General features: G+C 34.3%; 1 protein-coding gene and 1 long non-coding RNA gene across 5 annotated transcripts; one reads left to right on the top strand and one right to left on the bottom strand.

Annotated features, from left to right (window-relative positions):
* The first annotated feature begins 744 nt into the window (after positions 1–744).
* On the top strand, positions 745–6238 carry LOC145597770 (uncharacterized). Of its 3 annotated transcripts, none has more exons than XR_014103406.1 (3): positions 745–1103; positions 4756–5168; positions 5605–6238. It is a non-coding gene; the product is annotated as an uncharacterized LOC145597770 (long non-coding RNA). The 3 variants fall into 3 exon arrangements; XR_014103405.1 differs by lacking the exon at positions 745–1103 and having other exon boundaries at positions 4481–4904; positions 5003–5168; XR_014103404.1 differs by lacking the exon at positions 745–1103 and having other exon boundaries at positions 3835–5168.
* A 4791-nt stretch (positions 6239–11029) lies between these two features.
* LOC145597755 (lipoyl synthase, chloroplastic-like) lies at positions 11030–16152 on the bottom strand. 2 transcript variants are annotated; one of them, XM_081654008.1, is made up of 8 exons: positions 15785–16152; positions 14965–15344; positions 14269–14432; positions 13171–13261; positions 12895–13052; positions 12010–12181; positions 11721–11831; positions 11030–11278 (listed from the first exon to the last, which is right to left on the bottom strand). In XM_081654008.1, exons 2-8 carry the CDS (start codon positions 15325–15327, stop codon positions 11192–11194), a joined length of 1146 nt encoding a protein of 381 aa, XP_081510134.1. In that variant the 5' UTR covers positions 15328–15344; positions 15785–16152; the 3' UTR covers positions 11030–11191. The 2 variants fall into 2 exon arrangements, with proteins under 2 accessions (XP_081510134.1, XP_081510128.1); XM_081654002.1 differs by having other exon boundaries at positions 14965–15352; positions 15785–16151.
* Between the last annotated feature and the right edge of the window lie 5782 nt (positions 16153–21934).

Below are 21934 nucleotides of genomic sequence, written 5' to 3'. Positions count from 1 at the left end.
TTCTGCATTTGCAGGAAACAAAGCTGATATGATTCAAAAGAGTTTGTACTCATCAGATCAATCATTGTGCAAAAAGGAGTGTCGCATCTGCGCAGTTTACAAAAATGAGTAGCTGGAAATTAGGATAATGATGCCATGACACTGGGTTTTCTAGGATCACTTGGTGCTTTTAAATGGGAAGGGTTGGATGGTTCTTGAGTTCTTTGGCCTCTAATAAAAGACTGTCCCAGGTTTATGTTTTTGATGCTTAAACATGTGTACACTGCTCATTTATGTGTCAAGCTTTCCTCTTAACAAGTTCGATGATGTTCTTCAGAAGAGAGAAATCAAGGTTGCTCTTTTGTTGGGTAATTTATTAGGAGGGAATAGCATTAAGATATGGCATTGCAAAGCACTTACTGCTGGAAACCAGGCAGCTATGCAACTAGTATGTAGCAAAAGAACCCTATATGCTATCTTGCCATTTAGCTACTTCTTATATGTTGAAAAAACTAATTTAATTTTATTTTTGCTTTTCACATTGTAGTGTATCAATTTATTCAATGTTCATTAATTCAGCCCCTCTGAGTAGTGTGATACCAATCCACAATTCCATACCATACCATCATACCTTTGCATCACTATTAGAAAACCATAAATGAGCACTGAAAAATGAGCACCGCTTATTAAAAATCGGTTTTGAAAAAAACAAGGCGGTAGCTAATTATAGAGTAATCGCACCAGTTAAACCCGAACCAGTGCAAACTTAAGTTAAGCGCACCAGTTTGAACCGATGCGAGTGTTAAACTATATAATCCTGTCCCTCTTCTATCTTTCTCTCTAATTCCTGGATCTCTTGTTCTCGATCTCTATCTTCTCTCTCCTCTCTCCTCTCTCCTCAACTAGATCTCTCTCCACCGTGCCGCCGTCCATTCCACCCCGCTGGCGCACTCTCCTCTTAGCTCTCTATCTTTCTACCCATTCCACATTGTATTCACTCTCCTCTCATCTCTCTTTTTCTCTCTTTCATTTACCCTTGCACTCACCATCGCGGTGGCGATGGTGACGGTTCTACTTCTTCATTGGCGCTGAATTTTGCAGTGGTGGTGGATCTCTTCACGAAGGTATTTGCTCTTCGATTTGAAACCTAGGGTTTTTGGTTTTTTTTTTTTTGTGTGATTATGGTGACAGTGGTCAATGCTTGGATTTCTCCTCTTCTTCACTTCGTCCCGCGGCCTCATCGTCAGTTGTCTCCAAATCCCCTCTTTCTCGTGATGAATAGGAGTCCAGATCTACCCCTTGTTTGATTTTAAGAGTTTATTTTTTTTATTTGGCTAAGATTTGGTTGCTTTGATTTGAAATTAGGGTATTGTTTGATTGAGGTTGTAGTGATGAAGATGCGATTTTTGACTGTTTTAGTTGTATTGATTATTTTGCTGCTCGGATTAGTTGTAGTTATGCTTTGAACTATGATGAGCTCGGTGAATATGGTGAACATGTTGCTAATTGATTGTTTTTTTCTTTTTTTTTGTGGGTACTCTAAATTTTTAGTGTGGTTGAAATTAATTTGAATTATATAAAGTTGGTGGATTGATTAGTATGATAATTGATTGTTCTTTGTTCTTCATGTGTTAAAGTTGGTGGATTGATTGGTATGATAATTGATTGTTCTTTGTTCTTGGTGTGTTAATTGAGGTACTTGGTGTGTTAATTGTATAAAGTTGGTGGATTGATTGGTATGATAATTGAATTATATAAAGTTAGCAAGAATTTTTAGAGTTGCATTTGTTTCCTTTGCTTGAGCTCCTATATTAGTCTTCTTGTTTAGTTTCTTGAAATATATAGAGCTGGTTTGATTGTGATTTGATTATTGTTTACACTATTTATATGATTAGAGTGAATGATTAGAAGAGGCAATGGGTGATTAGATTGTGAATTTCTATGTTTGTAACACCCCAATAATTCTCCCTTTTTCAAACCACTTACTTTAAATAAAATAGTGGAGAACCATTGACATGTTACCGCCACGTGTTAAAACGTTAAGGCTTTATCAAAGTATCGCAGCGGAAAAATCAAACTTAAGTATTTAAAATAACACAATTTAGAAAACGAATAAGTCAAAGCTTACAAATTGGAACCATATAAGGCCCTTATTTAAAACCAAACCAATATTAAAAATCCAAAACATAAACGAAATAGCAAAGCATAAATAAGTTCAACACAAGAATCGAATACTCTCAATCACACCAATCCCTTGACAATGCGTTTGTCAAATCCCTTAACTTCACATCATCAAGCTAACCTGTGCATACTGCTCCCCAATAATACAAGTGTAATAATTGGATCATCACAGGGTCATTGAAAGGCGAAGGCCATGACCAAAAGAAAACACACACAAAAGCACGCAATCAGCAAAGCTGAGTACATACAAGCTACAACGTACCAAACCTAGCATGCTCAATTAATTAAAGTAATTAAACATACAACACGAATTCATTAATCAAGTCTCCACACTTAGACAATTCAATTGACTCAACATACTTACTAACCAATTCCAAACACTTGACTCATCATATTCAATTTAATAAATTTAATTTAGTTTGGAGTAAGCAATAGACCAGGTTGTCCAATCCAGGTCTCAAATGACCATTTGAAATAAAAGTTTAGCGCGATGCAAGAATGGGCGCGACTCCATTCTCACAAAGTTAGTCTAGGATCCCATCTAACTTTCATTATAAAATAAAATGTAAATACCAAAAGAGAAGAGGACATGTTGATCAAACAAGCCTCGAAAAGCCACGGGCTACCACCGTGTACCCCAACCCATAATTGTCAATACCCTAGAAGTGCACGCTTTCCAGAGTTTTATTGCTCATCCATGTTTCACTTTACGTGATTACAATTTTAATTAATAGCCGACTCAATCAAGAAGACCATACATAACAATCATACATCAATTCGTTTTTAATCTTATTTAAGACAATGGTGATCACATCACAAATTAACCTTTAATTCCATTAAACTTCCAAATTATCCAAAATTGTTGAACATAGTCAACTCACCTAGCCATTTCGGCTTAATCCACCTTTACTCAACATACTAACAAGTTATGATTGAGTAATAAATAAATAATAATAACCTTGTGGAATAATTAATAAATTCATTCCACTTAAACCATTCAATTCCAATCCTTTAATAAACCAAATGTGGTTAACAAACCAATCCAATAAAATTATGCTTGTATCAACATTCCATACAAACATTTTATCCAATATAATTCAACATGTTTGCATCCATGATTCCATACAAACATAATCAATTCACCAAAACATGTTTCATAAACATAAGCACATGAATTAAATCAATGCGTAACCAAACAATTTCCATCCAAGTGTTCCCTAATCATGAAACTAAGTTCTTTCCTTTTGGTACCTAAACATGATACTACTTATAACGAAGTAGACATGTACGTACCTCGTACAAACAATCCTTTGAGCCACTTTTAATCACTTAAAATTCTCCTAGGGAATAATCACTTCCTAGAAAACAACCAACAATTAATATTACTATCCCAAGTAATTTCCAACAATATAATATGATGAAAAACTTATTAAAATAAATAAAACATATTTATATGCTTAATTAACTTTAAACATAATTAATTTTATTAATCAAAATCAAGGATAAAATTTTTAAAATAAAAAACTTCGTTAAAAATGAAAAACTGCCCGAAAATCATATTTAGAGGCAGAATTTGGCCACGAGAGGGTGGTGCTCACTACCATAGGTAGTGAGTCTTTCTTAAAACATCGTTTCCACATGGAAAACACTACTTTTTTGTCAAAATCGGATGAGTTCAGAACCTGATCGGGATTAAAACGGGATTAATATTAACGAACCGAAATCTAAACATTAAAATACGAATTTACGTGTTCAAAATAATCTGGAAACTAATTAGTAATATAATCACCAAAATTTCAAAACATCATTACTATAAAAGCCCTAAATCAATTGTTCATAAAAACCCTAAAATCATGATTTTCAATAAATTGAAACCCTAGGTTTATAATTCATAAAATATGAAATTTATAACATAAATATAATCTGAAATTTATAATCTTTATACCATTAAAATATAATTTAATACTAAAAATATAATCTTTATACTAAAATCAAAACCCAAAACAATTAAAATAACATTAAGCAAAATAATGAAACAAAGGAGGATGAAAATAAGACTAACCTTTTTGTGTGGGAAATTTTGGGGATGTATGGGGTATTTATAAGAGAGAGAGTGGTGTAGGGTTAGTTTTAAGGTTGGGCCTCATAAAATTAATGGGCCAATTAAGAAAGGAAAATGGGTTTGGTTTGTTGGACATAAATTAGTGAAGAAAGGTTCATAAAAAGTTCTTTGTAATAAAATCGTTCATCAAACCCAAAAATAATTTGAAACTTTTGAAATTAAATCCGAAAAAAATACAAATAAATATTATGAATAAAATATAATTTCATTAATAATATATTTAAAAATACGGGGGATTACACTCTCGAGCTATCTTATTGTGGTAATTATAACTCTACTATGCCTTCTGCACACTATGATACCTTGTTAACATGACCAAGGTGACAAGGTACGGGTCATACAAACTCTCCTATTTGTGGCAGGGATTAACACCCTCTTACAAGCATTGTTTGGCCCCAGGCTACTGCCGTAGTTTTAGGGTCCTTTGCTTACCTTGATCCTGTAACATACATAAAATTGACTCATCACTGCAGCGTGTTCCGGATAATCATGATGTAAGTTCATCCTTCCCTTTGTTTGGCCATAGCACTTCCTAGCTTCATCCTTTCTCTGGTTTAGCAAGGTTTCGAAGTCGAATAGAATTGATGCACTATTTATGCATCTGTATCATAAGAGAACTGAGGTAGGAAATTGCTTTTTTGGGTTTTGTAATTTGTTTTTTTTTAAAAAAAAGATTTTAAATCTGGGGTGCTTTTGATTTATGGATTTGTTTCTTTTTAGGGTTAATTGAGGAATCTTTTAGTTCACCTAGAGTTTGCCACTCGACTGCCCTCCTTGCTGCCCCACCGTAGCCTGTGCTCGTGCTCCTCCTTGTTGCTTGGTGAGATGCTGCTGCCTTTGCTTTGTAATTGCTGCTGCTGAGTGCTGCTCGTAGTTCCATTGTGAGGTTCACACTCTCCTTTTCCTCCTACCTCTCTCTATTATCTTTAGGGTTAGATTGTAATTCATTTTGTGAATTCTTTGTGTTGATTTTTTGAATGGTTGTGCGGTTGTGTTTGTTGTTGGTTTAGTTTATTTAGTTCAATTAGTCTTCTTGTTTAGTTTGTTTTTGGTTTCGATTGATTTGATTTTCCTGCTCAAGTGTTATTGATTTGTTTCTGCTTTGAATTTGCTAAAATTTGTTGTTGTGGCTGAATTGAAAGAGTAATAGCTTGGTTATTTAACTATTTGATGGGTAGTATAGCTCAAGGTGCATAGCTTCGCACCTAGCAAGGCTGCCATTGCAGCTGCTGCCTCGCAAGGCTGCTACTGCTCTTTTTTTTTTTTTTTTTTTTTCTCTTCTTCATCTGACTTTGTCTTGGTTTGTTCATGTGGGATAAAAGGTCAAGGCTGCCACTGCTCCATGGTGATATGCCCCTGCTGCTGTTCTGCACTACGCTGCTGTTGTTCTACTCTATGGTGCTGCTAATCTGCTCTACGCTACTGTTGTTTTGCTCTACGGTGCTGCTAATCTGCTCTATGCTCATGATCAGATACGCAGGAATGAAGAGGTTAGAAGCAGTTGCCTCCGGTAAGATCTATTTAGAGACCGACTTGGTGAAAGAAAAGAGGAACAGTTAAAGAGGTAGAGGTCTTGCACGCTCAAGTTTAAAAGAATTAGGAGGTGACAAGATTTGCGATAGAAGATTTGCTTGTGAAAGAAGAAATTAGAAGGTACGTCCTTCCAGTCATCATGTGCTTGTGATGTCAATCAAGCCATATTGTCATCATGTGCTTCAACGTTTTATGGCCCTTCCCCCAGACTTCTACAATAAATTTAGCAGATATCGAACCTTATGTGTAGTGGGTAGCCACATAAGAGTAGTAAGCATTAGTAAGTCACACTAGAGGTCTCAAGGGTTTCCAGACTTTCAAAAATGGTAATTGCAATCCTGTTTGTATGCTAGTAAGTTGATATATTTGTATGAAATAGTAAGCTGATATATTTGTATGAAAAGGCATATGAAGGTTAAAATACTTTATCTTGTGCTATTTCTCATATAAAATTTGCAATAAAAAGGCTGGAGGATGTATAGCATCAACTTGCGGAAATGCTTGATGAAAAATGAGAAACTGATGAGTTTGTATGCGAAAGCAATGCAAGAGAAATGATATTCAAATAATGCTTTCAATGTCCTTGTATAAGAAAAGTGCAGAGAGGAGAATTTGAGTGCCCAAATAAGCTTGTTGAGTTTGATGAAGGAAAATGTACGGAGCCCTCTAAATGGAGGAAAATGTATAGAGATGCAAGCTAAAAGTGACCTTGTATTAAAAAAGCTTCCAGGTCTATTGCTTACTTTCAAACAAAGAAAAGATAGAGCAAAAGGCAAGGGTGGATGCCTCAATGTCTTCCTTGGACCAACAAAAGACAGATCTAGTCTTGTTGTCAGGTTCAAAACAATGATATTAATGAAAACACAAGAGAGATCCAAGAAACTGAAGTGGAAATAAGGAACAAACTGTGGCAACTCAAATCCAAAGTTGAGGAGGAAAACCAAAGATAAGCAAGTAAATAGTTCTCTTTGCCATTGATAACATTAAGAGAACTGAAGCTCCAACTCTGATCTACAGCAAGGCAACTAAGTTGCTCGAATCTAAGGAAGAAAATACTAGATTGTATAAAGCAATCCCAGGAAAAATTTGGTGTCATCAAGAAGCAGGTTGATGATTTGAACAGTGAGGGCCAAAAGCTGGTTAATGAAATCCAAGTTAGAAATTTAAAGATGTAAAAGACTTTATAATTGGTGCAGGAAATGGAACTTGCCCTTCAAATTGTCGCTAATGACTATGATATTGAATATTGATGATAGTTTAATTTACATGCTTAGATGTTGTTTAAACATGCTCGACTGTATGCATGTATGCACTATGTTAAACCTGCCATCTCAAATAAAAAGCCCTAGATTTATGTTGTACTGAGTACTAAAGCTTGCTATTTAAAAAGTAAAGGACGAACTTTAGCAAACCCATCATTCAAATCTTCAATTGTCTGCGTATTTAACAATTCAATAATGTTTTACACTCCTTAATTATCCATTAAACATCCTTTTTTTGGGTTAAAGGTCAGTTTATACATACTTTTATGCTACATTTATTCACAATTTCACATACCAATGTACCTCAGTTTGCATTATTAAACAAGATACATGAAAATATCACAATTCACAAAACACTTATTTCTCATTCACAATAAAAACTTCACATATAGAATTTCTGGCTTCAAAAGCATCCAAAATTTCAAATCTTGCCATGCAATCCAAAATTTCAGATTATACACACTTACATGCTACATTTATTCAAAATTCCAACTTCTTCCTTCAGAAGAAAATTATTGAACTTGTTAAGTGGAAACTTGATGCTAAAATGTGCGGACTGGTTGGGAAGTCTTAATTTATTATTAACTTGATGCAAAAATTTGCGGACTGGTTGAGCTACCTTTATTTTGACATTTGATTTGTATAGAGTTATAATAGAAAACACTTGTTCAAGAAAGATAACTGCCAATCCTAAAGACTATCCACAAGCATAATGAATTAGTAATACTGACCAAGCTAGGACTACTCTACTCATGTAACATGTAAGAACACTACTACTCATGTTGAATTGTTGACATTTTGCGCAGATTTAATTGAAATTAGCTCACTATATCTATAAAATATATACATTATTATTATTATTATTATTATTATTATTATTATTATTATTATTACTACTACTACTACTACTACTGCTACTATTTTTGTCCCCTAAACATTATATGCCACCAAAAAATTTCTTTCCTCTTTTATTAACTCATTTAAAAAATTAAAACACAATTTACTAACTCTAATCAGATTTAATTAATCATTAATATCTCACCCAATTTTCACCCCAACCAACTCAATCTAATTCATCAACTCTTCATGTTCAACTCAAGAAACCCAAAACCATCTTCATCTTCATCTTCATCATCCGCCATATTTTCTCTCTCCTCTTTCAATATCATTATCTCTTTTCATCTTTTTTAAATCTTTCTCTCTCTTCAACTTTCAAAAAATTTGTAGTGGGTTTCATGAATTTGAGATCTTTTTTCTCTTTCTTCAACTTTTAACAAATTTATTTCGTGATGGGTTAGTTGAATTGTTGGTGATGATTTTGCAGTTGTTTCTATCAGATCTATGGGGTTTTCGTTAGAATGGTGGGTTGAATTTTCTGGGTTTTGTATTTTTTGGGGCTGGGATTTCGTATAGGTGGTGCTTGGGTTCGTGGGGATGGTGGCCTGAGTTTCGTGGGGCTGGTGGGTTTTGTATAGGTTGTTTCGTGGGGTTGGTAGTGGTGGAATCGTGGAGGCCGGTAGTGGTGGTGGAATCGTGGAGGTTGGTAGTGGTGGTGGTATCATGAGGGTTGGTAGTGCTAGTGGTTTCATGAGGCTGGTAGTGGTGGTGGTTTCGTGGGGTGGTAGTGTTAGTGATGAGGTTGTGTAACACCCTAGAAATTCCTTACTTTTAAATACCTGTTTTGCCCTGTTTAAAACTTTAAATAGGAACATCTAAGATATTACCGCCACCGTGAAAACGGCTAAGGCAACTATCAAAGACACACAGCGGAAGTCTTACCTTTAAAAATACTTTAAAACGACTCAACTTAAAAAGTCAACTCACAAAAGTAAAGTCAAACCAAAGTAAAACAAAGTCAAACCTACAACTTGGAACCATTGTAGGCCCTTAACAAACCAATTCATTATAAAACCTTTATGTTAGTCTCGCAATAGAATTATCATAAAATAAATAAAAGCAATAACACATCATATGCTTATGGAAACTAGCATGATTCACTCTTCACTCATGCCCATCATGAATATGTTTCATCACCTGAAAAGATTCTCTCTACTTGTTCCCACTACTCTCTATTAAAAATGGGTCATCATAGGGCCAAGGTAAAGACAAGGCTAACAAATACACAATCAGCAAAGTTGAGTACATAAGCGTATTTAAACACACTAATATACATTTACCTATCAACACACAACTTACCTTGTTGCACCTGTTTTTCAAGCATACAACATTCAACAAAACTTCTCAATTAAGTAACTAAAAATAATTTATTTAGTTTTGATTATGCATCAAACGGGTTTTCCCCCTATCCTGCCCTAATAAAGGGGTACTAACATGGGAGCTAACCGTGCCACTATAAAAGAACCACTCGTAAGTGGCGGAACTCCTGCGCATAATAATAAAAGGAATGTATAGCGTTCTGTACTCCATTAGAATTTATGGTCAAATATAAAGTCTCATAACTCCCCGCCCCCGCCCCCCATATGTTCATACTCAAGGTATATACGTTCCAAGAGTTTTGGTGCGTAATCTCTTTCACTTTACGTCCTTTACAATTTATTAACTTGGTGATGACTCTCAAATCATAACAACATCAAAAATAATGATTATTCAAACAATTAAACACTTTAATTCAATTCTTGAATAATTAGTGACCACATAATATTTAGTGTTGAACCCTTTTTAAATTTACCTCGGTGCCAAAAGACACCTTAATGCGCCAAAAATCCTATCCCTCGGTGTTAAAAAAAACACCTTAAGTGCACTAAGGCACCAACATACAATTTATTCCTCGTGTATATAGACACTTACCTAGCTCCTTTCTCATGCTTAAAGCATCAATAAAAATTATATGAACCATAATAAAATTCTCTTTTAATATTCCAAACCAAAATATAACATTTAGTTTAATTAAACATGCTTTCAATCATGCTATAAATAAAAGTGTGGTTCATATCCAACATTCCAAACTATTATTTCCCAACTATTAATCCATCACAAATAAATCATGCTTCATAATTCAATCACCAATAACAACCAAATCATAATTTTCATTCCAAATCTAGCATGATACTACTTGTAATCAATTATACACATTTAGCATGCTACTACATCATAAAAATTATGCCAAGTACGAGAACCTACCTTGAATACGATCTTAATATCGCCACGACTAATAGAAATCACTCACTTCTAAGTCTCCTACAATTTAGTTTAAAATCATAGAAGAGTATTAAAATCCTCACTACACAAATTTCTAGCAATATATACTATTATTAAACCCCTAATAATTTAATCAAAATAAGCTGAAATTATATTTAAAACATCATACTTTAATCCCAATTAATGGGTTATTAAAATTCCTTAAAGAAACTTAATTTTTAATGCATTACCAAAAATTCCAGCATTATATTTTAATAAAAACTTGCTGTAATTAGGCTTTAAAATACTTAAATCAAAGGTTTAAACCATCCTATATCATAACCCTTCAATAATTAATAATTTATGAATGTAGAGTTTCAAAATTGGGACTTTTTAATTAGATTAAAATCTGAAAATTAAATTACATACTACGTTTCATCAAACATCATAATATTAATAAAATATTTTCATTCTCAATGTCTGCAAAATGTAAATCAAATGCATACAAGCTAATGGACCGACCATGTTTCTCAGATGTGATTTGCATGTACTAAGCTATGATTAAATTCATTCGTTCGCCTGCCACAGTTTACTCCTTGGAGCTTCATTTCTAAGAAAAGCTTGAAAACCTACAAATGAGAAAATATTTGCGAAACATTACTTGATTAGTTGATTGTTTAAATTATAATTGCATATATATGCTAATCAACTTATTAAAAAATTCATAAACAACATTAAGAATGTTTTTCATATAGAAGATGGTTGTGCTGAGTATGCAAATTAACACATTACGCATAGCTTTGAAAAGAACACATATCAGCAAAAGAATAGATATATATTACTAAATTGAATGAGTTCAATAAATTTGATGCAAAGTGAACTAGTGCTTCACATCAGCTATCGCTGAATAAAACATTCATCAAAAAATCTACTAGCTTGTTTTGGCCTATGTGTGATTCCTAAGTTGAACATAGAGCTAGAACTTTTTGCTCAATGAGTCTTTAGCTCTTTCCTTCACCATGGTCTGCACAAAGGGCTCTCCTGCTCGATATGATGAGCGTACCTACAAAAGAGGAAAGAAAAAAAAAAAAAAAAAATCAAAATTCATATACTCCAGTAGTGTTGTCCCCATAATATTCATTATCAATAACTATATTAGGCCGGATAAAAATATGTATACAATTAGAAAGATGGAAGGAGCATGTTTATGTTTCAATAGATAGGGGTTTACAATGACAGAATGACTAAGGAAGTAATCATAGTGTTGTCTCTAATAGGTCTCATATTTTATTTATCATAAATATCATGATGGAAACAACATTAATTTAAGTTTCAAGGCGTTCTGGAAAAAAAAATTCATGAGGTTGTGGAGGGACAAGATTAGCTTGAACACTATTAATTTCAATAGTCCACTTAATTCGAGAACTCCTGAGCATTCAGCCATATATGAAATAGAAATCAAAAGTATCATCTTAAAATTCAATTAAACAAGGTAATATACTTACGAGTGGGCCACTAGCAACATAGCGAAAACCTAAAGCTTCTCCATACTCTTTCCAAAAAGCAAATTTCTCAGGAGTAACATACTCTTTAACGGTGAGGTGCAATGGTGTTGGCTGCAAGGGAAAAAAAAAACAAAGAAAGATGAATAGCTTAAGCCCTCATAGAACTGGTATAGCAGATAAAATTTCATGAAGTTGAATTGGGGATGAATATAAAGTTAGAGTTGAACTTGGTGAGTACAAAAAATCAAAGCACAACACAAAGCCAATAAAGTCAGCATAAATTTCTCACTTGTAAATATTGTCCAAGTGTCAGAATGTCTACATCAATGGCTCGAAGATCAGCCATGGCTTCCTTCAATTCATCATCTGTTTCCCCAAGCCCTAGCATGATTGAAGTTTTTGTGATCATCCCATCCTTGCTAATTTTTGCATGCTTGAGCACTGACATGCTCTGTTCATACCTGCACATCAAATAAAATCACTATTGAATATTACATATGTATATATGTGTGCCTTGGAGGCTTGGACAAACATGTTAGTTTAAGGTATGACCGTAACTATATTTTTTTCTTACAAAATCAAGTAGAGCATACAAAATTTATATAATTCTGCTATTAGGAAACATTAATAATTTGAAATGATCAAAGGTTTAGAAAGGCAATGCCATAGTCCCATTGAAGAGGCATGCTATAAAGTTCTTTTTGCTATTTTCCACTTTATCTGCTTTTGGCTTGCATCTTCCTAATAAAATTTGTGTCAATTGTTTTACATAAAGTTTGAGGTAATGCACAAAATTACAAAAACTCTTATCTTGAGAACATCAAAATGCTACCAAGTCTATCAGAGATTTGTCCAGAGTCTCCAGACCAAGCTAGGTTTTTCTAAGCCACTGATTTCACCTAGTTTCTGAGTTCCTTGAAGTTTGACTACTTAAAAGAAAACCATGTTTGGTCTTATCACATAATTTGAAAGACAAACTATAGTTCCTGTACTTGCAGTAGGTCTGTTGCTAGTCAAGGTTCAGTTTCCAATAGCCTCATCCTATAAATTTAGAGCAGAATGATTTAAAGGCCCACAATTTTACCCATGAAAATTATGCAAGACATGAATTTAAAAGAGAGGCAATACCAGTATGCTGATACTAAATTGTTAACATAGAAACAAAAAAACTGACCCTGCCCGAGGATCTCTAACTATTCTCTGAAGCCGCTTGACAGTTTCAATGTTGTGAGCAAAAACATCTAATCCCGAGTGCACCAGAGTATCTACAGCCTTCAAGTCTCCCCTAAAATCAGAAGTTAAACATTCAACCATGATTTCAGGCTTGAGTTTCTGCACCATCAAATGTTTCCTTGTCAAGCATCTTTTCTCTCTTGGTAATTGACATGGTTAGAATTAAGAAAACTGAAGAAAAGGTCCACAATAAGCTACTAAAAAGTTCCAACTACACCTTCATGGCTTTGACTGTTTGAGCAAAATGGCCACTTCCACCATCAAGCAAATCATCACGATCAACACTTGTTAGAACGATGTAATCAACACTACAATGTATTCCCAAAGGATATCAGTATATAGATCAAGACATTTAGCGCTCAGATATGTATATTTTATATAATCAGCAAACTACAACCAATAGCCTATTCTTTGCCAAAGTATAAATTGTCATGAAAAGGTTCTAAAGTGATTACATAAGCATCCTTACTCCAGACCAGCTGATCTATACTAATAAAGGGGTAACTGTCCTACAACACACCATAACTCTTCCTAGTTTATTAACCCAAATTTTATGGGTATAAGAGACATATGGTTAAAAAGAATCAAGCATTAGGCTGCATTGTTTATGAGAGATTTCATGGAATAATATTATAGTGCTAATATGCTAAGAGCTCCGAGATAAAGATGTGGCGCATATAGATAATGATTTTTTTTTTTAAAAAAAAAAAGAGCAAACCAGTTAATGCACATCTGGAGAGATGTTCAATGAAAAATGCCAAATAAATAAATAAATAAATAAAAAATAAATAAATAAACATGAAGACATTTATACTCTGGATGTTATTCAAAATCCTAACATTCTTTAGACATATCAGCAAGTTTCTATACCCTAAGACAATCTAACCTTAATTTTAAGTTCTTTAGTTGCTGTAAAGGTTAATAAGAACTAAATAAAGTTTGTTGGAGATTACTTGAACTTTATAGGTAATTTCTACTCTTAGGTTTGGATTTCCAAACAAAAAATGGACTAACAAAACATATAGTGATGGTTCCTTTAGGTATGCATTACTAGGCTATAATTTACAACTTTTATAAGCCCTATGCTGTTAAGGGCTATTTAATCAAGCACCTGAGGTCTGAGGAACACTTAATTTTTTTGGTGAAATGTTTACCTTCCATATATGAAATTAATAAATGAAACACTAACAAGTTTTAGAGCTTACATACCAATCAAAAAGCATCATGTAATACAAAAGGAAAGTAAGAGGACAGGAATTGAGTAAAATAATAAAAATGAAAAAAAAAAATTACCAAAAAAGTGTATTATACATACCCCCAACTTACAACAGCAGTAGCAGTATTCTCTGGTTCCATTGGATCAGGTGGTGCAGGGTTTTTGCTCGTTTTAACAGCACAAAATCTGCAACCACGAGTACACGTATCACCAAGAACCATTATCGTGGCAGTTGCAATTCCATCCCCACCCCCATTCCAACACTGCAATGTAAATTTTAGATTGATGTTAAATGATCCTAATACTTCATGTGCTAACAAACACTTGGAGAAGTTTAATGACTACTCTTCTAACCTACTATCATCATACGCTAAGCAACATTATTTTCCAATTTAAGAAGTAAATTCTAGTAGGATTAATTTTAATTTAGTTCTTTGTATGCCACAAATATATATTTAATCAAATGCAACAACAAACAATTTTAATTTAGTTCTTTGTATGCCACAAATATATATTTAATCAAATGCAACAACAAACAATTTGGCATGATGCAACAATGTCCTACATTACTTAAACTCTTTGTTTTTAACTTAAGTACCCATGTCGGATCCTCCAGACACGGGCAGGACACTTCAAACCCTTTATTTTCAGCCAATCTCATGAAATTTTTCACACAATCGCAAAACACTTGGACACATACTCGAGTCAAAGTCTCCTTTCCAGAAACTATCAACACAATCACAAATGATCATAAAAAAAATAAAAAATAAAAAAAAAAAGAAACAAAAGAGATACCTCTCCAATGTTGGGGCACTGGGCTTCCTCACAAACAGTGTGGAGATTCAAGCGAGAAAGTGACTCTTTCACCTCCTCAAATTTCTTCCCTTGGGGAGCTTTCTGCCTCAACCAATTCGGTTTCGATACATTTGGGTCTCTCCCCGTGTGGGGTCCCATTCCTCCGGGATAGGGATTCAATTTCAACTTCGCCGTCTCCTCAGATTCAGGCAAGTCAGCACTTATCGTGGTTCTTGAAGAACTCAGCTTTGAGATGATTTTGCACCTTATGTTAAATGGTTTGTAACAGGCCCGTCCCTGAGCCAGGGCACGAGGGGCGGCCGCCCTTGACCCAGGGAGGAAATGTATAATTTCAAGTTCCATCACAACATCAATGAGTTCTGCAACACTAGCAACCAAATTTGATTCAGTGATCAAATTAGGCTTGAAAATTCACATAGTTTTAGGGAAAAAAAAATTATAATTTCTAGTTCCATGACAACATTAATAAGTTCTACAACACATACTTTGATTCCATGATCAAATTAGGGTCGAAAATTCACATAATTATACGGAGAAAACGTCTAATTCCTAGTTCATCACAATACAATTATCAAATTAGGCTCAAAAAATCACATAATATTCTTCTGTAGCAACAACATAAAGTGGTAAAATTAAACAAAATGCGACAAGCAATTTGATTGTATTAGGTTAATCAGAGTATTAGTTTAAAAACATTATAAAAAATCAGCAAGTATAGGAGTCAAGGAATAAGCCAATAAGCATTTGAATCTAAATGAAAATAAAAATAAAAAAGAATCAAGAATGCTCAACAAGTTACCTGGGAAGCTGCTTCAATGGAGGATACAAAGTTGAGTGTATTTCAATGGAGAATGTAGAGTAGCAGTGATTCTATCGATGATTACGAGGAATGGGTTGGTTAACAAATGTGTTACTGTTCACCACTTCGATCTTATAAGTTGAGCTTATACTGTTGGCCAACTCAGTTTTTGGTGAAAACACATCAAGATGTACAAGGAAACACGTAGTCACAAACTCACAATGATACAATGAATTTTACAACCTAACCAAGGATCTATGCTTATACTAAAACTCGGTCAAATTAGGTGTCCAAAAAGGTACCATATTTGAGAGTTTTGGTGCGAAAGCAAGCTGCCTACCACGAGGGTGTACGCTTTTGAAATCCTCAATAGATTTGTGATGAAATCAAACGAGCGAATTCATGTTCATCTCAATGAAAATTGAAATTAGTTTACATAGGTCATATCAGTCATTTAACAAGTTAGTTGGAAGGTTATTTTTGGAATGGGAATTTTTGACAGTTAGTTATAGCTAACGTTCGTTATATGTTTGACAAACGGTCTCGCAAACGTTCCATTAACGAAACCCTAGGAGTGAGAAAATGCAAAAAACAAAAATGAGGGCTTGCTAGCAGAGTAAGATGAGTGCCTTTGGTGTGAGTAAGCTGAGTGCCTTTTGTGGTGATCGCGTAGTTTATCGAAGTTTAGTGGACATGGTGCGAGGTGTTACACCGGTGGAGGTTTTCCTGCTACCTGGCGTGTGGAGGGCTTGCTAGTTGCTAGGCTAGTGGAGAGTGTGGGAGCTACCTGACTTGTGGAGGGATTGCGAGGTAGTTGTCGGTGGAGTTATATGACTTGAATCGTTGTTGTTTAGGGTGTTTTTGTCCATCAGGAGAGTTACGTCTCCAAGACTGGTCCGGCACAATCTGTACCTGCAAAACACGAGGACTACGATTGGTTGGAGCTCCGCCTCCGACGATCAAGTTAGTATCGATCGAAGAATACGAAAAGGTGCGGAAAAGTTAAAAGTGAGATCTTCTCAGATTTCGAGATCATGTGTTTTCTATGATGTGAGAGAATGTAGGGTTGTTGTAATAAATGAATTGTAAATGTCCCCAAAATGGGGGGAATCTCCCTATTTATAGAGTCATTGGTAAATGTGCTGCTAATTAGGTCACTCTGACATAATTTTGATGGGCTGCGCCGTATTACGGCTTTTTTGGAATTTGGGCCTGAAGGCCGTCTTTTCTCCTGAATTCTGAGAACGCCACGTGTCAAATAAGGATAGGCCCACTTGGGCCCTATTTATAGGGCTGACATGTGTCGTCTTTTGGCTAGTCCACGTGGAATAGGTAATTTTTACCCAAAACATTTGCACCTCACAGATGTGACTTGGCATGCCACGTGGCATCTGTGACACATGTCACTCTACCACTGGTTGAATTGTTTTAACTGTGAAATATAACTTTTCACATTCTTGGGAAATTATGGGGATGCCTCTGAAATTACCCCTCTATAAATACAAGTTTTACCCCTCTCATTTTGGACGTTTCCAGAAAAAGTCTAGAGAGAGAAAGTCTAAGATCCGCCTGTGTTATACACAAACAGTCCCCTTTTTCGCCAGCCTGCCAAGCCGATTACATCCGCTTGTGTTATCTATAAGCAGAATCACTTAAACCTGCTTGCTACAGCCGCCGGTCAACGCCTGACCCCCTTCAGAATTTTAAGGTACCGTCTCTACCCCCTTCAGCTCATTCTTACTTTTTTCCGTTTGTACATTTACATTCAAATAAATGGATTCATCACCAACACACACGACACAACCTAGACCAGTAGTCAGCCGGTCTCCTGGAACGGTTGAGTCTAGGACTGGGGTGTTGGGGTTTGGTGAGTCCTACTCACCACGGAAATAACCCGAGCCAAGGATCACGCTCGCAATAATTAATATCACTAATGCATAAAATAAACACAAAAGGGCAAAATAGGAAATATACCTTTGACGCGTTCTTCGCCCGACCGAATGGGCTCTTACTTGAAAGCTTAGCCCCAAAAACACAAGCCTCCAACGGAAATCCACCCTCAAGAACGACTACCGACTTTTAGGTTCGTTGCCTCGAGGTTAGCGAGGCCCGACTAAAACCCGAGTATTATATGAGTTTAAGGGTTTTTGCAAAGGCAATGCCCTATTTAACTCCTACTCAAGCGAAGAATTCTCAAGCCATCCTTTGGCTATTTATAAGGAAGGATAGCTTGTGAATTCCACTCATCTTTCAATGTGGGACTTTTCACAAAAAGATCCCACATGGAAAGATTGATGAATTCAACCCTTAGTTAAATAAACCAAGGAACAAGTAACAAGTGTCACATGGTTAGGTGAGGACCACTTTCCCACTTGGTCCCCAAGGCAACTCACATGCATTGTGAGCTAACCATGTGTCACCCAACCTTGAGCCCCAAGTTGGGTTCGGTTGGGCCACTTTCTTTTGGCTCGTGTCCATGACCCGTCACCCGGGTCCACGACCCCTTGCCACACGTGCCGCCACCGTGGCGCGCTTCCACCATGGCGCACTGCCACATGGCACACTGCCACTTGGCGGCTTCCACGTGCGCTGCCACGCGTGCTGCCACATGACGTTTTGCCATGTGTGCTGCCACATGGCACACTCCTATTGGGCGCGCTTTCCTAGCCTTTCGCGTGGCTAGGATTTTACTTGAAGCATTTTCCCGTCTTTCCAAATCCTAAATTTTGGCTCGACATTTGAGATTCTCCGACGCTCCAACTCGAATTTCCGATGTCTAAATATTTAATACTCGGGTGACTCATTAATTTCTTCTGAATTAATTCGTCGAGTCGGTTCGTTAATTGCTTGGGTTTGACCCGAAGGGTTCAGTCAAGATTAAGCTGTAATATTAATTATACATTAATATTACTGATCGGAAGCGGCCTCCACCTAGGCATTCCGATCACTTGACCTTACTGAATATATTAGCTTTCTAATAATTTTGAACCCACTATTAGAATAATACACTTGTTCGAAGTACACCATTCCTTTCAATCTCCCACTTGTCCTTCCGGACAAGTGAGCATTTAGTGTATAGCCCCTTTCCTATGTCTCTTCATGAACTACAGGGTAAGATTATTCGTCATCCCTGTTACGTCCAGAAGTGTTTCTCAAAATCCGAGTTTGACTGTTAATAAGCAGATGATTTCTAAAATCCATCTGAACACGACCATGCATTTTTATAGTCTTTCTCTTCGAGAGGCCTTGTAAGCAACAAGACATGTTCCCTATTATTAGTAGGGGGACATTCCCAGTCTTGTAATGTAGCTTCTCTTACTAAGAGGACCTAGCCGCCTGATAGCCGTCGTTATAATCCCCAATTATGGCAGACGTTTGACCGACATCAAAAACAGACTAGAAATCAAACAAGAGACCTCACAATACTCATGGTCAAGGAAAAGAGTTCTGATAGAAATAATGAGAAATATACTTATGACGATTTCGAATCTCTTAAAGTATTCTCATAGGTCGATCCAGTATGGTTCTAAACCAATACCTGTGCAAATGATTTATGTCCTCATAGCACAAGAAACGGTTCTATAAATCATACTACACACTAATCTCTAATGGTTATTAATCGTCCACGAAATAAATGACCTTGATTAGGGATAATTTTCGATAAAAAATATTCAATGTTCACTTAATAGGTGTTTCTTTATCCAAGACATTGTCTTGATACCCTATTTTGAATATTCTTTTAAATCGAATGGACTCATTATTTAATTCTAAACCACAATTAAATAGAAAACGAAGTGATAAAAATTGCATGAAATTTTAAATACTCCAAAACCTGAATGGTTCATCTTATGATAAATGGTTTTTCAAAATGTTTTAAGAGTATCACTCTTTATAAAACATCTATAGAAATCACACCCATATCTAATATGCTTGATTTCTTTCATGCAATTAAAAATGTTGTCGTTCACTTATTGCATAGGTTAAGTTATAACCACTTTGCTAATCTTAGCATCTTCATTACTGATAACTTTCATAATAAGATGATAAAATTTGAGAGTGTCATGGATTATATGTGATTTAAGATTTATTGTCCTAGCAATGGCTCCCACTCATTTTTCATGATTTGTGACCTTCAGCTTGACAACCTACAATCATCAACGTTCAACAACGAACTTTCCATTTAACATCTTCTTTATTATTGCCTTTTAAGGCAACAATGTTCTCATCATATACTTTAGTAGACTTCTTGATGATGCGTTGCTTGGGTTTCACTCCCAACGGCTCCCAATGATTTGGAATATCCTAATTACTTGTGATCATGGAAATTTACCTTAAATTTCCGCACATTATACATGGATGCACATCCATGTTACCATTTCTCAAGCCACGACTGTAATACCCCATAACGTATTTTCTAATTAATTAATTAAGAATTATTTTATAAAAAGGGTATTTTAGTAAATTCATTATTTGGAGCCAAAATAATATTTGAATTTTGGTGTCAAATATAAGTATTTAATCATTTGAATAATTAATTATTTTTGGATTTCTAAATTAATAATATAGGTTTAATTATCTTTTTTTAAGGTCGGTCCATACTTTATTATACTAACTATTTCAAGAGAAATATCTAATATACATTATGTATTTAACTAATTTTGATATTATCTAAAATATTTATTTATTCAATTATTTTATTATGATTTTCATTTGGAAAAAAAAAAAAAGAAATTTTTGTGAACGTGAGCTTATCATGTTTTTAAGAGTGATTTTATCGCCTTAGTTTGTTAATAATTATTTAACTTAACCTCTAATTCTCTATCTCATTTTGTTCCTATCTTCCTTCTCCCAATCATATGTGTATCCATTTAATTTTTCTTATCTTTTAACCAACCTACTAATCTAGACCAAATGTTACTCAAATTCATTGAACAAACTTAAACTTATCATGTTCTTATTCTAATCTCATTCCACCTTAAGCTCTATCCTTTCTACACCCTCAACACTATAAATAGACCCTTAATTCTTCCCACTTATTCACACCAATTCTCGACTTTTCTTCTCCTCTTTTTACACAATTCATCCCGTTTATCTTTGAAGCCAATTTTCGGAAACTTCTGGTCAGTTTTGGGGTATTGACATTTCACATAATATTGTTCCTCTCGAAAACTCCTTGAGGTTAGGCTCAAGAATCACCCAATTCGGAGTTATATCAAAGGAGTTATAGCCTCTGCAAGTTATGCCTATTCTTTCCAACGCAAATCCAATTCTTCTCTTTTCCTTGGTTTCTTATCTTTTTTTATTCTCTTCTCTTATTCAACTATTATTATTATTATTATTATTATTATTATTATTATTATTATTATTATTATTATTATTATTATTATTATTATTATTATTATTATTATTATTATTATTATTATTATTATTATTATTATTATTATTATTATTATTATTATTATTATTATTATTATTATTATTATTATTATTATTATTATTATTATTATTATTATTATTATTATTATTATTATTATTATTATTATTATTATTATTATTATTATTATTATTATTATTATTATTATTATTATTATTATTATTATTATTATTATTATTATTATTATTATTATTATTATTATTATTATTATTATTATTATTATTATTATTATTATTATTATTATTATTATTATTATTATTATTATTATTATTATTATGGGGCATTTATAAATAATTATTATGAGTAGTTTTAATTATATAAAATCAGATTTTTTTAATAATGTTTATGTTGAAAGGTTCATGTACATATAGTTGGGAGGTTTTAATTTAATTATTTGTGATTATGTGTTAACCTTATATTGATTAAGGTTATATTTATTTGTAGGGTGTGTTCAATCAAGGTTCTTGAAATTCTTTTTGTGTGGTTTTTCTAGCAAGGATCAAGGTACGTTTAGGTGGCTAGATACCTTTGAAAGTAATTGGTTTGGATAATATGTTTTACATGATTTGATTGATGCTTGAATTAAATTGATTTTGAAATAAATAATGTTTGAAGGTATTTATTTTAATAAAAAGTACTTGAATGATTGATTTTTAAATCATGTTTTGAATAGTTTGGATTACTTGTCGTGTTTACATAATATTGGAAACTATTAA

The sequence above is a fragment of the Chenopodium album genome, chromosome 2 (assembly GCF_948465745.1).
Source record: "Chenopodium album chromosome 2, dcCheAlbu1.1, whole genome shotgun sequence".
Classification (NCBI taxonomy): domain Eukaryota; kingdom Viridiplantae; phylum Streptophyta; class Magnoliopsida; order Caryophyllales; family Amaranthaceae; genus Chenopodium; species Chenopodium album.
Note: the sequence above shows the minus strand (reverse complement) of the source record. Positions and strands in the feature narration are given on the sequence as shown.